Here is a 14,444-nt window from a genome sequence, read left to right as displayed (position 1 = left end):
CCTCGCAACCATACAACATTGTTGGAACCACTATTCCTTCAAACATACCCATTTTTGCTTTCCGAGATAATGTTCTCGACTTCCACACATTTTTCAAGGCTCCCAAAATTTTCGCCCCCTCCCCCACCCTATGATCCACTTCCGCTTCCATGGTTCCATCCGCTGACAGATCCACTCCCAGATATCTAAAACACTTCACTTCCTCCAGTTTTTCTCCATTCAAACTCACCTCCCAATTGACTTGACCCTCAACCCTACTGTACCTAATAACCTTGCTCTTATTCACATTTACTCTTAACTTTCTTCTTCCACACACTTTACCAAACTCCGTCACCAGCTTCTGCAGTTTCTCACATGAATCAGCCACCAGCGCTGTATCATCAGCGAACAACAACTGACTCACTTCCCAAGCTCTCTCATCCCCAACAGACTTCATACTTGCCCCTCTTTCCAAGACTCAATATATATATATATATATATATATATATATATATATATATATATATATTATCCCTGGGGTTAGGGGAGAAAGAATACTTCCCACGTATTCCCTGTGTGTCGTAGAAGGCGACTAAAAGGGGAGGGAGCGGGTGGCTGGAAATCCTCCCCTCGTTTTTTTTTTTAATTTTCCAAAAGAAGGAACAGAGAAGGGGGCCAGGTGAGGATATTCCCTCTAAGGCCCAGTCCTCTGTTCTTAACGCTACCCCACTAATGCGGGAAATGGCGAATAGTATGAAAGAGCTTGGGAAGTGAGTCAGTTGTTGTTCGCTGATGATACAGCGCTGGTGGCTGATTCATGTGAGAAACTGCAGAAGCTGGTGACTGAGTTTGGTAAAGTGTGTGGAAGAAGAAAGTTAAGAGTAAATGTGAATAAGAGCAAGGTTATTAGGTACAGTAGGGTTGAGGGTCAAGTCAATTGGGAGGTGAGTTTGAATGGAGAAAAACTGGAGGAAGTGAAGTGTTTTAGATATCTGGGAGTGGATCTGTCAGCGGATGGAACCATGGAAGCGGAAGTGGATCATAGGGTGGGGGAGGGGGCGAAAATTTTGGGAGCCTTGAAAAATGTGTGGAAGTCGAGAACATTATCTCGGAAAGCAAAAATGGGTATGTTTGAAGGAATAGTGGTTCCAACAATGTTGTATGGTTGCGAGGCGTGGGCTATGGATAGAGTTGTGCGCAGGAGGATGGATGTGCTGGAAATGAGATGTTTGAGGACAATGTGTGGTGTGAGGTGGTTTGATCGAGTAAGTAACGTAAGGGTAAGAGAGATGTGTGGAAATAAAAAGAGCGTGGTTGAGAGAGCAGAAGAGGGTGTTTTGAAATGGTTTGGGCACATGGAGAGAATGAGTGAGGAAAGATTGACCAAGAGGATATATGTGTCGGAGGTGGAAGGAACGAGGAGAAGAGGGAGACCAAATCGGAGGTGGAAAGATGGAGTGAAAAAGATTTTGTGTGATCGGGGCCTGAACATGCAGGAGGGTGAAAGGAGGGCAAGGAATAGAGTGAATTGGAGCGATGTGGTATACAGGGGTTGACGTGCTGTCAGTGGAGTGAATCAAGGCATGTGAAGCGTCTGGGGTAAACCATGGAAAGCTGTGTAGGTATGTATATTTGCGTGTGTGGACGTGTGTATGTACATGTGTATGGGGGGGGGGCCATTTCTTTCGTCTGTTTCCTTGCGCTACCTCGCAAACGCGGGAGACAGCAACAAAGTATAAAAAAAAAAAAAAAAAAATATATATATATATATATATATATATATATATTATATATATATATATATATATATATATATATATATATATATATATATATATATATATATATATATTATATATATATATATATATATATATATATATATATATATATATATATATATATATTATATATATATATATATATATATATATATATATATATATATATATATATATATATATATATATATATATATATTTTATTTTTTTTACTATACTTTGTCGCTGTCTCCCGCGTTTGCGAGGTATCGCAAGGAAACAGACGAAAGAAATGGCCCAACCCCCCCCATACACATGTATATACATACGTCCACACACGCAAATATACATACCTACACAGCTTTCCATGGCTTACCCCAGACGCTTCACATGCCTTGATTCAATCCACTGACAGCACGTCAACCCCGGTATACCACATCGCTCCAATTCACTCTATTCCTTGCCCTCCTTTCACCCTCCTGCATGTTCAGGCCCCGATCACACAAAATCTTTTTCACTCCATCTTTCCACCTCCAATTTGGTCTCCCTCTTCTCCTTGTTCCCTCCACCTCCGACACATATATCCTCTTGGTCAATCTTTCCTCACTCATCCTCTCCATGTGCCCAAACCACTTCAAAACACCCTCTTCTGCTCTCTCAACCACGCTCTTTTTATTTCCACACATCTCTCTTACCCTTACGTTACTCACACGATCAAACCACCTCACACCATACATTGTCCTCAAACATCTCATTTCCAGCACATCCATCCTCCTGCGCACAACTCTATCCATAGCCCATGCCTCGAAACCATACAACATTGTTGGAACCACTATTCCTTCAAACATACCCATTTTTGCTTTCCGAGATAATGTTCTCGACTTCCACACATTCTTCAAGGCCCCCAGAAATTTCGCCCCCTCCCCCACCCTATGATCCACTTCCACTTCCATGGTTCCATCCGCTGCCAGATCCACTCCCAGATATCTAAAACACTTCACTTCCTCCAGTTTTTCTCTATTTAAACTCACCTCCCAATTGACTTGGCCCTCAACCCTACTGTACCTAATAACCTTGCTCTTATTCACATTTACTCTTAACTTTCTTCTTCCACACACTTTACCAAACTCAGTCACCAGCTTCTGCAGTTTCTCACATGAATCAGCCACCAGCGCTGTATCATCAGCGAACAACAACTGACTCACTTCCCAAGCTCTCTCATCCCCAACAGACTTCATCCTTGCCCCTCTTTCCAAAACTCTTGCATTTACCTCCCTAACAACCCCATCCATAAACAAATTAAACAACCATGGAGACATCACACACCCCTGCCGCAAACCAACATTCACTGAGAACCAATCACTTTCCTCTCTTCCTACACGTACACATGCCTTACATCCTCGATAAAAACTTTTCACTGCTTCTAACAACTTTCCTCCCACACCATATATTCTTAATACCTTCCACAGAGCATCTCTATCAACTCTGTCATATGCCTTCTCCAGATCCATAAATGCTACATACAAATCCATTTGCTTTTCTAAGTATTTCTCACATACATTCTTCAAAGCAAACACCTGATCCACACATCCTCTACCACTTCTGAAACCACACTGCTCTTCCCCAATCTGATGCTCTGTACATGCTTTCACCCTCTCAATCAATACCCTCCCATATAATTTACCAGGAATACTCAACAAACTTATACCTCTGTAATTTGAGCACTCACTCTTATCCCCTTTGCCTTTGTACAATGGCACTATGCACGCATTCCGCCAATCCTCAGGCACCTCACCATGAGTCATACATACATTAAATAACCTTACCAACCAGTCAACAATACAGTCACCCCCTTTTTTAATAAATTCCACTGCAATACCATCCAAACCTGCTGCCTTGCCGGCTTTCATCTTCCGCAAAGCTTTTACTACCTCTTCTCTGTTTACCAACTCATTTTCCCTAACCCTCGCACTTTGCACACCAACTCGACCAAAACACCCTATATCTGCCACTCTATCATCAAACACATTCAACAAACCTTCAAAATACTCACTCCATCTCCTTCTCACATCACCACTACTTGTTATCACCTCCCCATTTGCTCCCTTCACTGAAGTTCCCATTTGCTTCCTTGTCTTACGCACTTTATTTACCTCCTTCCAGAACATCTTTTTATTCTCCCTAAAATTTAATGATACTCTCTCACCCCAACTCTCATTTGCCCTTTTTTTCACCTCTTGCACCTTTCTCTTGACCTCCTGTCTCTTTCTTTTATACGTCTCCCAGTCAATATCATTTTTTCCCTGCAAAAATCGTCCAAATGCCTCTCTCTTATCTTTCACTAATACTCTTACTTCTTCATCCCACCACTCACTACCCCTCTCAATTTTTTTTAGTTTTCCAAAAGAAGGAACAGAGAAGGGGGCCAGGTGAGGATATTCCCTCAGTGGCCCAGTTCTCTGTTCTTAACGCTACCTCGCTAACGCGGGAAATGGCAAATAGTTTGAAAAAAAAAAAAAAAAAAAAATATATATATATATATATATATATATATATATATATATATATATATATATATCCCTGGGGATAGGGGATTAAGAATACTTCCCACGTATTCCCTGCGTGTCGTAGAAGGCGACTAAAAGGGGAGGGAGCGGGGGGCTGGATATCCTCCCCTCTCGTTTTTTTTTTTTTTCAATTTTCCAAAAGAAGGAACAGAGAATTGGGCCAGGTGAGGGTATTCCCTCAAAAGCCCAGTCCTCTGTTCTTAACGCTACCTCGCTAATGCGGGAAATGGCGAATAGTTTGAAAGAAAAAAATATATATATATATATATATATATATATATATATATATATATATATATATATATGTATCTTTCATACTATTCGCCATTTCCTGCATTTGCAAGGTACCGTTAAGAACAGAGGACTTGGCCTTTGAGGGAACATCCTCACCTGGCCCCCTTGTCCGTTCCTTCTTTTGGAAAATTAAAAAAAAATGAGAGGGGAGGATTTCCAGCCACCAGCTCCCTCCCCTTTTAGGCGCCTGCTACGACATGCAGGGAATACATGGTAAGTATTCTTTCTCCCCTATCCCCAGAGATAGAAATATATATATATTACACATCAATGCCTGTACATGTACATATATAGACATATACATATATACATATTCATACTTGCATGTCTTCATCCATTCCTGTAGGTATCCTGCCCCACAGGAAACAGCATCACTGCCTTCAGTGAGGTAGCGCCAGGAAAACTGACAAGAAAGGCCACATTCATTCACACTCAGTCTCTAGCTGTCATGTGTAATGTCTTGGTTATAGCCACAGCTGCCTCTGCTGTCTCAGCTAGCATTAGAATAAAGTATGAAGCAGTGAAAGTAAACCATGAAATGATATGTGGGACTTGGCTGTAAATGATTGATTTTGGTGACTTTGGTTGTGGGACATTATATGTGACAGCTAGAGAGTGGTTGTGTGCAAATAAGACCATTGTTTGTTTGTTTCTGAAGCTTTCTTGCCGAGATGGGGAGGAAGGAATAATTGGTATACATGGGGTGTTCAGTGTTTTAAATGGAAATGGTGAAGAGCTTGTAGATTTATGTGCTGAAAAAGGACTGATGATTGGGAATACCTGGTTTAAAAAGCGAGATATACATAAGTATACTTATGTAAGTAGGAGAGATGGCCAGAGAGCGTTATTGGATTACGTGTTAATTGACAGGCGTGCGAAAGAGAGACTTTTGGATGTTAATGTGCTGAGAGGTGCAACTGGAGGGATGTCTGATCATTATCTTGTGGAGGCAAAGGTGAAGATTTGTATGGGTTTTCAGAAAAGAAGAGTGAATGTTGGGGTGAAGAGGGTGGTGAGAGTAAGTGAGCTTGGGAAGGAGACCTGTGTGAGGAAGTACCAGGAGAGACTGAGTACAGAATGGAAAAAGGTGAGAACAATGGAAGTAAGGGGAGTGGGGGAGGAATGGGATGTATTTAGGGAATCAGTGATGGATTGCGCAAAAGATGCTTGTGGCATGAGAAGAGTGGGAGGTGGGTTGATTAGAAAGGGTAGTGAGTGGTGGGATGAAGAAGTAAGAGTATTAGTGAAAGAGAAGAGAGAGGCATTTGGACGATTTTTGCAGGGAAAAAATGCAATTGAGTGGGAGATGTATAAAAGAAAGAGACAGGAGGTCAAGAGAAAGGTGCAAGAGGCAAAAAAAAGGGCAAATGAGAGTTGGGGTGAGAGAGTATCATTAAATTTTAGGGAGAATAAAAAGATGTTCTGGAAGGAGGTAAATAAAGTGCGTAAGACAAGGGAGCAAATGGGAACTTCAGTGAAGGGCGCAAATGGGGAGGTGATAACAAGTAGTGGTGATGTGAGGAGATGGAGTGAGTATTTTGAAGGTTTGTTGAATGTGTTCGATGATAGAGTGGCAGATATAGGGTGTTTTGGTCGAGGTGGTGTGCAAAGTGAGAGGGTTAGGGAAAATGATTTGGTAAACAGAGAAGAGGTAGTGAAAGCTTTGCGGAAGATGAAAGCCGGCAAGGCAGCAGGTTTGGATGGTATTGCAGTGGAATTTATTAAAAAAGGGGGTGACTGTATTGTTGACTGGTTGGTAAGGTTATTTAATGTATGTATGACTCATGGTGAGGTGCCTGAGGATTGGCGGAATGCGTGCATAGTGCCATTGTACAAAGGCAAAGGGGATAAGAGTGAGTGCTCAAATTACAGAGGTATAAGTTTGTTGAGTATTCCTGGTAAATTATATGGGAGGGTATTGATTGAGAGGGTGAAGGCATGTACAGAGCATCAGATTGGGGAAGAGCAGTGTGGTTTCAGAAGTGGTAGAGGATGTGTGGATCAGGTGTTTGCTTTGAAGAATGTATGTGAGAAATACTTAGAAAAGCAAATGGATTTGTATGTAGCATTTATGGATCTGGAGAAGGCATATGATAGAGTTGATAGAGATGCTCTGTGGAAGGTATTAAGAATATATGGTGTGGGAGGAAAGTTGTTAGAAGCAGTGAAAAGTTTTTATCGAGGATGTAAGGCATGTGTACATGTAGGAAGAGAGGAAAGTGACTGGTTCTCAGTGAATGTAGGTTTGCGGCAGGGGTGTGTGATGTCTCCATGGTTGTTTAATTTGTTTATGGATGGGGTTGTTAGGGAGGTAAATGCAAGAGTTTTGGAAAGAGGGGCAAGTATGAAGTCTGTTGGGGATGAGAGAGCTTGGGAAGTGAGTCAGTTGTTGTTCGCTGATGATACAGCGCTGGTGGCTGATTCATGTGAGAAACTGCAGAAGCTGGTGACTGAGTTTGGTAAAGTGTGTGGAAGAAGAAAGTTAAGAGTAAATGTGAAAAAGAGCAAGGTTATTAGGTACAGTAGGGTTGAGGATCAAGTCAATTGGGAGGTGAGTTTGAATAGAGAAAAACTGGAGGAAGTGAAGTGTTTTAGATATCTGGGAGTGGATCTGGCAGCGGATGGAAACATGGAAGCGGAAGTGGATCATAGGGTGGGGGAGGGGGCGAAAATTCTGGGGGCCTTGAAAAATGTGTGGAAGTCGAGAACATTATCTCGGAAAGCAAAAATGGGTATGTTTGAAGGAATAGTGGTTCCAACAATGTTGTATGGTTGCGAGGCGTGGGCTATGGATAGAGTTTTGCGCAGGAGGATGGATGTGCTGGAAATGAGATGTTTGAGGACAATGTGTGGTGTGAGGTGGTTTGATCGAGTGAGTAACGTAAGGGTAAGAGAGATGTGTGGAAATAAAAAGAGCGTGGTTGAGAGAGCAGAAGAGGGTGTTTTGAAGTGGTTTGGGCACATGGAGAGGATGAGTGAGGAAAGATTGACCAAGAGGATATATGTGTCGGAGGTGGAGGGAACGAGGAGAAGAGGGAGACCAAATTGGAGGTGGAAAGATGGAGTGAAAAAGATTTTGTGTGATCGGGGCCTGAACATGCAGGAGGGTGAAAGGAGGGCAAGGAATAGAGTAAATTGGAGCGATGTGGTATACCGGGGTTGACGTGCTGTCAGTGGATTGAATCAAGGCATGTGAAGCGTCTGGGGTAAACCATGGAAAGCTGTGTAGGTGTGTATATTTGCGTGTGTGGACGTATGTATATACATGTGTATGGGGGGGGGTTGGGCCATTTCTTTCGTCTGTTTCCTTACGCTACCTCGCAAACGCGGGAGACAGCGACAAAGTATAATAAAAAAAAAAAATATATATGAATGTATCCCAAGACAAGTTGGCTTAGCAGGTATGTCCCTAAGCAGTAAGGTAGTTAAATTGTAGAAATAAAAAGCCTATTGTACTTGAAATGATTACTTGGATGATACAGAAGTAATCTTATTAGTTTTCTTTATTGCAGATAATTGCTCCAGGAAACAAAAAATCAACAGAGATATGGCATCCTGGGAAAAATCAAGATAGAAGTATGAATGAATGCAAGCATAAAGAAGGAAATATAAAGAAATACAAAGGAATTAAAAAAGGAGACGGTCATAGAGCTCAGAAGGAAAAGACAGGAGATAATAACAAAAAGAAAAAGGAAAAGATGGAAATCTGGTTTGATAATGTTGATCCAGTCCTTCTTGAAGAGGATGAGGAAGACTCTGAATCAAAAGATTTTAAAGGAAAAAGTCTTCATGAGAAGGCTAAAGATGAGAGTTGTGATAAATCAGGAAACTCCGGACCCCTTGTGAAGAGTAAATCTTTTAATGGGTATGTTAATTTATTTAGAACTTTTTGCTGCCATGTTTTTAGCTATCTTATTGTTTAATAGATATATGTAAATTGCTTGAGGTTTGCATTTATCATATATTTCCACATTTATGGTGATGCTCATTTTGATTACTGCACAAAAAAAGTATTAGGAGCAAACGTAATATATTGCTGGTATGAAGGAAATGATTGGTAGTCAGATTGATACAAGATCTTTCGGAATGGTATGTGATAATTGTTTGCTTATGTGATCTAGTGATAGGAGAGTGTAGTTTATTATTATATTGTACAAACTATTATATATCTTAGATTTTTTTGAGAAAGTAAGGAGGGTTAACTTCAGAAGCTGGAGAAAAATTGTGGTATTGGACATTTGAAGGAAGTTTTGATAATAAACCTTTATGTTTGACCTATCTTTGTGTTTCCATATGTATGTTATGTGTGTGTGTGTGTGTTTGTGTGGTTACTATTTATGTGTTGTGGGGAGATAGTTTTACATTGACATTGCCTCTTCTCCTAACTTTGTGTACCATGTCTTAACCTTATGTATGCACACACAAACACCCTCTAGCTTACACCAGCTTCTCATTCATTGAACAGCCACATTTGGGAGGATGTACGGCTGAGTTAGTTGAGAGTGAGCTGTTGTGTCCGAGATTTGAATATGGGCCAGTTAGATTGGTCAGTCAGCTGCTGCACAATAAAGGATTTTTTTTCTTCATACTTTATCACCATTTCCCATGCTAGTGAGGTAGCACTAGGAACAGACAAGAAAGGCCACATCATCCCAAATCCATTCTGTAGTTGTCATTTGTAATGCACCAAAGCCACAGCTCCCTGTCCACAACTAGGTCCACAGACCTTTCTATGGTTTACTGCAGATACTTCATATGCTCTAGCTCTGTCAACTGACACATATTGACCCTAAAATACCACAGCATTCCAAGTCACTCTGTTGCATGCCTTTCACTCCTCTGCATGTACAAGCCCTGATCCTGATCGCTCAACATTTTTTTTTTTCTCCATCTTTCCATCTCCAATTTGATTTCCATGTTCTCATTGCTCCCTCCACTTCTGACAAACATATCCTCTTTGTCAAACTCTCCTCACTCATTCTCTCCATATGTCCAAACCAAATTTTTGAAACCCTCATATACTCTCAACCACACCTCTTTTTTATAACCACACAATTTTCATACTCTTTCATTATGTTATTGATTGAGCCACCTCACACCACATATTGTCCTGAGACATTTTGTTTCCAACACATCCACCTTTCTTTGCACAGCTTTATAGACCATGCCTTAGACCATGCCTTGCATCCATATAGTAGTGTTAGGATTACTATACCTTCAAACATACCCATTTTTGCCTTCCTAGATATTGTTCTCTCTTTCCATACATTCTTCAGTGCTCCCAGAACCTTAGCTCCCTCCTCCATCCTATGACTCATTTCCACTTCCAAGGTTCCATTTGCTGCCATGTCCACTCCCAGGTATCTAAAACACTTCACTTCCTCCAAAATTTCTCAGTCCAAACTCCAACTCCAACTGACTTGTCCCTCAACCTTGCTTAACCTAATAACCTTACTTTTAATCACTTTCACTTTTAGCTTTCTCCTTTCACACTCTCCTCCAAACTCAGTCACCAGCTTCTGCAATTTCTCACTCAAATCTGCCATCAGTGCTGTATCATCAGCAAACAATAACTGACTCACCTCCCATGTCCTTTCTTCCCCCATAGACTGCTTATGTGCTTCTCTCTTGAAGACTCGCATTTACATCCCTCACCAACTCATCCATAAAGGATAGATTGGTGAGTTGCAACACTAACTGCTGTATTATGGAGGATCATGATGTTAGAAATTGTTTTAGACCCTTTCACTTTAATTCATATGGGGTGTATTGGAGTGTTTAGATTGTTGAGCACTGAAGATAGTTATTAGGAAAGCTGGACATTTCATTGTGGTTGCTGGGTTTTGCTTGGCTGGGTCCATATCCCTTGACTGGACAAGATTGTTTTGGATGCATTCTTTCAACCTTCTTTATCATAATGGTTAAATGATTATCCCTCTCAGTACTAATTTTCTTTTTTTCTCTGTAGCACAACAAAAGTCATTGCAATGGACTGCGAGATGGTGGGAACTGGAGTGAATGGCAAAGACTCTATATTAGCAAGAGTTTCAATTGTCAATATCTTCGGTAAAGTGCTATATGACAAGTTTGTCAAGCCCACTGAGAAGGTTACAGATTATAGAACAAATGTCTCTGGGATCCGGCCAGCTGATTTGGAAGAAGGTTGGTGATTTCTCTGATTGTAGTTTGTCTAGTTCTGTTCCAACTCTGCTCTGAGCCCTACTTTGCTATGGAGAATTAACTGTAATGAGGAAGGCTATCCAAAGAGCATGCTGTAACATGAATATTATCCCATTTTTGCTTGTTCAGCACTGCCCACTATCTAAGTTTGATCATTGAATTTCAGTACACAGACAGACAGACATAACATTGAACTAAGAAACTTGTTTAAACTTGTTTAAAAGGAGTTAAAGAAGTAGTTTTATGATATATGAGTGGTAGATGAATGGAGTGAAATGACTGAGGACCTGGTTAATGCAGATATCTTGCATGAATTTAAGAATTTGTGATTGTAGAGAATGTTTGAAAGAAGGCGTTCCATGAGTGTAAAACTTCTTCCCATGCACTACAAATATGTAATTACACACACACACACACATGCGCACTTGGAAAAATGTCATACACCAGATAAGGAAGAAAGGTGAAAAAGGGAGGAAATGCATTTTTAAGGATTGTGAAGGCTATGAGACTGCCAGATGCAATTTCCATGATTAAGGAAAGGAGAAGAATTGAGATTACAACCAAGACATAAGGGCGTGACCAGTTATGTTTGACTTGGAGGCTTCAAGCCACTAAGTATATAGAGAAGCTTAGAATCTTAAAGATGGTGAAATTCAATGGGTTATTAATAAGGTGTTACAAATCTAAGGAGGAGAGGAAAAATGGCATATAGCACAGTTTATAGACAAAAAACTGCAGATGCTACATGTAGCAGGAGGTTGTAGAGGTTGGAGCAGCCCTGATGGAACTGCAGATAGGGCAGTAGTGTTGGAGATGTTAATGTTAGACTGAAAGTAATATATTCAAATGTTGATGGATTAATAGTTAGTGATAAAGTGCTGGAATTCAGGAAACACGGAAGGGAAAGTGCTCCTGATATTATTAGAGTTGTGGAAACTAAGCTAGTGATAAAGTGCTGAAATTCAGGAAACATTTAAGGGAAAGTGCTCCTGATATTATTAGAGTTATGGAAACTAAGCATACCAAAGTGATAAGCTCTCACCTGTTCTTCCCTGAGAGGTATAAGATAGCAGGACAGGAATTGATACTTGGGGATTTCAAGTAAGATATATTGGGGGAAAGAGGACTCTCATGGTGATAGGGAATCATGAAGATAAAAGTTTTTAGAGTTTATACATGAAAATTTCCAATGCCAATGAGTTAGAGAGCACACTAGGATGAAAGGCACTGATACATCATCATTGCTAGATCATATCTTCACACATACAAGTATGAATGAATTTAGAGAACATTATATATGATTCACTGTATAGAGTATATGATCATGTAATACTTAAGTTTGAGTATGTTGTAAAAAGTGGACATTAAAGAATAAAGGGAAGATAGGAAATAAATCTTTTATCCCTCCCTTTTCTTACTGCTCCCTCTAATCCTTTACTGCAAATTTCACAGAACCTCTCACCACAAATCCCAGATTCCTAGCTACATAATTCCATTTCCCAATCTACTTTACCAAAGGAAATACAGAGGCATGTGTAGTTTCCATGGTTAAATCTCTTCTTTATTTCCTATTCATTTATTTATGTATTTGCTTTGTCGCTGTCTCCCGTGTTAGCGAGGTAGAGTAAGGAAACAGACGAAAGAATGGCCCAACCCACCCACATACACATATATATACACACATGTCCACACACGCAAATACACATACCTAAACATCCCAATGTATACATATATATACACACAGAGACATATACATATATACACATGTACATAATTCATACTGTCAGCCTTTATTCATTCCCATCGCCACCCCACCACACATGAAATAACAACCCCCTCCCCCCTCGTGTGCAAGGTAGCGCTAGGAAAAGGCAACAAAGGCCACATTCATTCACACTCAGTCTCTAGCTGTCATGTAATAATGCACCGAAACCATAGCTACCTTTCAACATCCATGCCCCACAAAACTTTCAATGGTTTACCCTAGACACTTCACATGCCCTGGTTCAGTCCATGGATAGCACATCCACCCTGTTATACCGCATCGTTCCAATTCACCCTATTCCTTGCACACCTTTCACCCTCCTGTATGTTCAGGCCCCGATTGCCAAAATCTTTTTCACTCCATCCTTCCATCTCCAATTTGGCCTGCCGCTTCTTGTTCCCTCTACCTCTGACATATATATCCTCTTTGCTAATCTTTCCTCACTCATTCTCTCCATGTGACCAAACCATTTCAACGCACCCTCTTCTGCTCTCTCAACCAAACTCTTTTTATTACCACACATCTCTCTTACCCTTTCATTACTTACTTGATCAAACCACCTCACACCACATATTGTCCTCAAACATCTCATTTCCAACACATCCACCCTACTCCGCACAACCCTATGTATAGCCCATGTCTCGCAACCATATTATGTTGTCAGAACTGCTACTCCTTCAAACATACCCAATTTTGCTCCCTGTGATAACGTTCTTGCCTTCCAGACATTCTTCAACTCTCCCAGAACCTTCACCGCTCCCTCCCCCACCCTATGACTCACTTTCGCTTCCATGGTTCCATCCGCTGCTAAATCCACTCGCAGATATCTAAAACACTTCACTTCCTCCAGTTTTTCTCCATTCAAACTTACCTCCCAGTTGACTTGTCCCTCAACCCAACTGAACCAAATAACCTTGCTTGTATTCACATTTACTTCCAGCTTTCTTCTTTCACACACTTTACCACATTCAGTCACCAGCTTCTGCAGTTTCTCACCCGAATCAGCCACCAGTGCTGTATCATCATCGAACAACAACTGACTGACTTCCCAAGCCCTATCATCCACAACAGACTGCATACTTGCTCCTCTCACCAAAATTCTTGCATTCATCTTCCTAACCACCCTATCCATAAACAAATTAAACAACCATGGAGACATCACGCACCCCTGCCGCAAACCGACATTCACTGAGAACCAATCACTTTCCTCTCTTCCTACTTATACACATGCCTTACATCCATCATAAAAACTTTTCACTGCTTTTAGCAACTTGCCTCCCACACCATATACTCTTATTACCTTCCACAGAGCATCTCTGTCAACTCTTATCATATGCCTTTTCCAGATCCATAAATGCTACATACAGATCCATTTGTTTTTCCAAGTATTTCTCACACTTTCTTCAAAGCAAACACCTGATCCACACATCCTCTTCCACTTCTGAAACCACGCTGCTCTTCCACAGTCTGATGCTTTATACCTGCCTTCACCCTCTCAATCAATACCCTCCCATATACTTTCTTAGGAATATTCAACAAACCTATACCTCTGTGATTTGAACACTCACCTTTATCCCCTTTGCCTTTGTACAGTGGCGCTATGCATGCATTCTACCAATCCTCAGGCACTTCACCATGAGCCATACATACATTGAATATCCTCACCAACCAGTCAACAACACAGTCATCCCCTTTTTTAATAAATTCCACTGCAATACCATCGAAACCAGCTGCCTTGCCGGCTTTCATCTTCTGCAAAGCTTTCACTCTGAATTCTCTGTTTACCAAACCATTCTCCCTGACCCTCACACTTTGCACACCACCTTGACCAAAACACCCTATATCTACCACTCTATCATCTAAAACATTCAACAAACCTCCAAAGTACTCACTCCATCT

The 14,444-nt window shown here is 40.9% G+C and overlaps 1 protein-coding gene across 7 annotated transcripts in view; it reads left to right on the top strand.

Moving 5' to 3' along the window:
• LOC139756533 (RNA exonuclease 4) overlaps positions 1-14,444 on the top strand; it is an 83,395-nt gene that overhangs the window by 10,456 nt on the left and 58,495 nt on the right. For all 7 annotated transcript variants that reach the window (XM_071676076.1, XM_071676075.1, XM_071676072.1 and 4 more), the window contains exons 3-4: positions 8,113-8,465; positions 10,569-10,762. In XM_071676076.1, coding sequence (XP_071532177.1) covers positions 8,113-8,465; positions 10,569-10,762 — 547 coding nt within the window. The remainder of the gene's footprint in view (positions 1-8,112; positions 8,466-10,568; positions 10,763-14,444) is intronic.

This window comes from Panulirus ornatus, chromosome 22, assembly GCF_036320965.1.
Source record: "Panulirus ornatus isolate Po-2019 chromosome 22, ASM3632096v1, whole genome shotgun sequence".
Lineage (NCBI taxonomy): Eukaryota > Metazoa > Arthropoda > Malacostraca > Decapoda > Palinuridae > Panulirus > Panulirus ornatus.
Note: the sequence above shows the minus strand (reverse complement) of the source record. Positions and strands in the feature narration are given on the sequence as shown.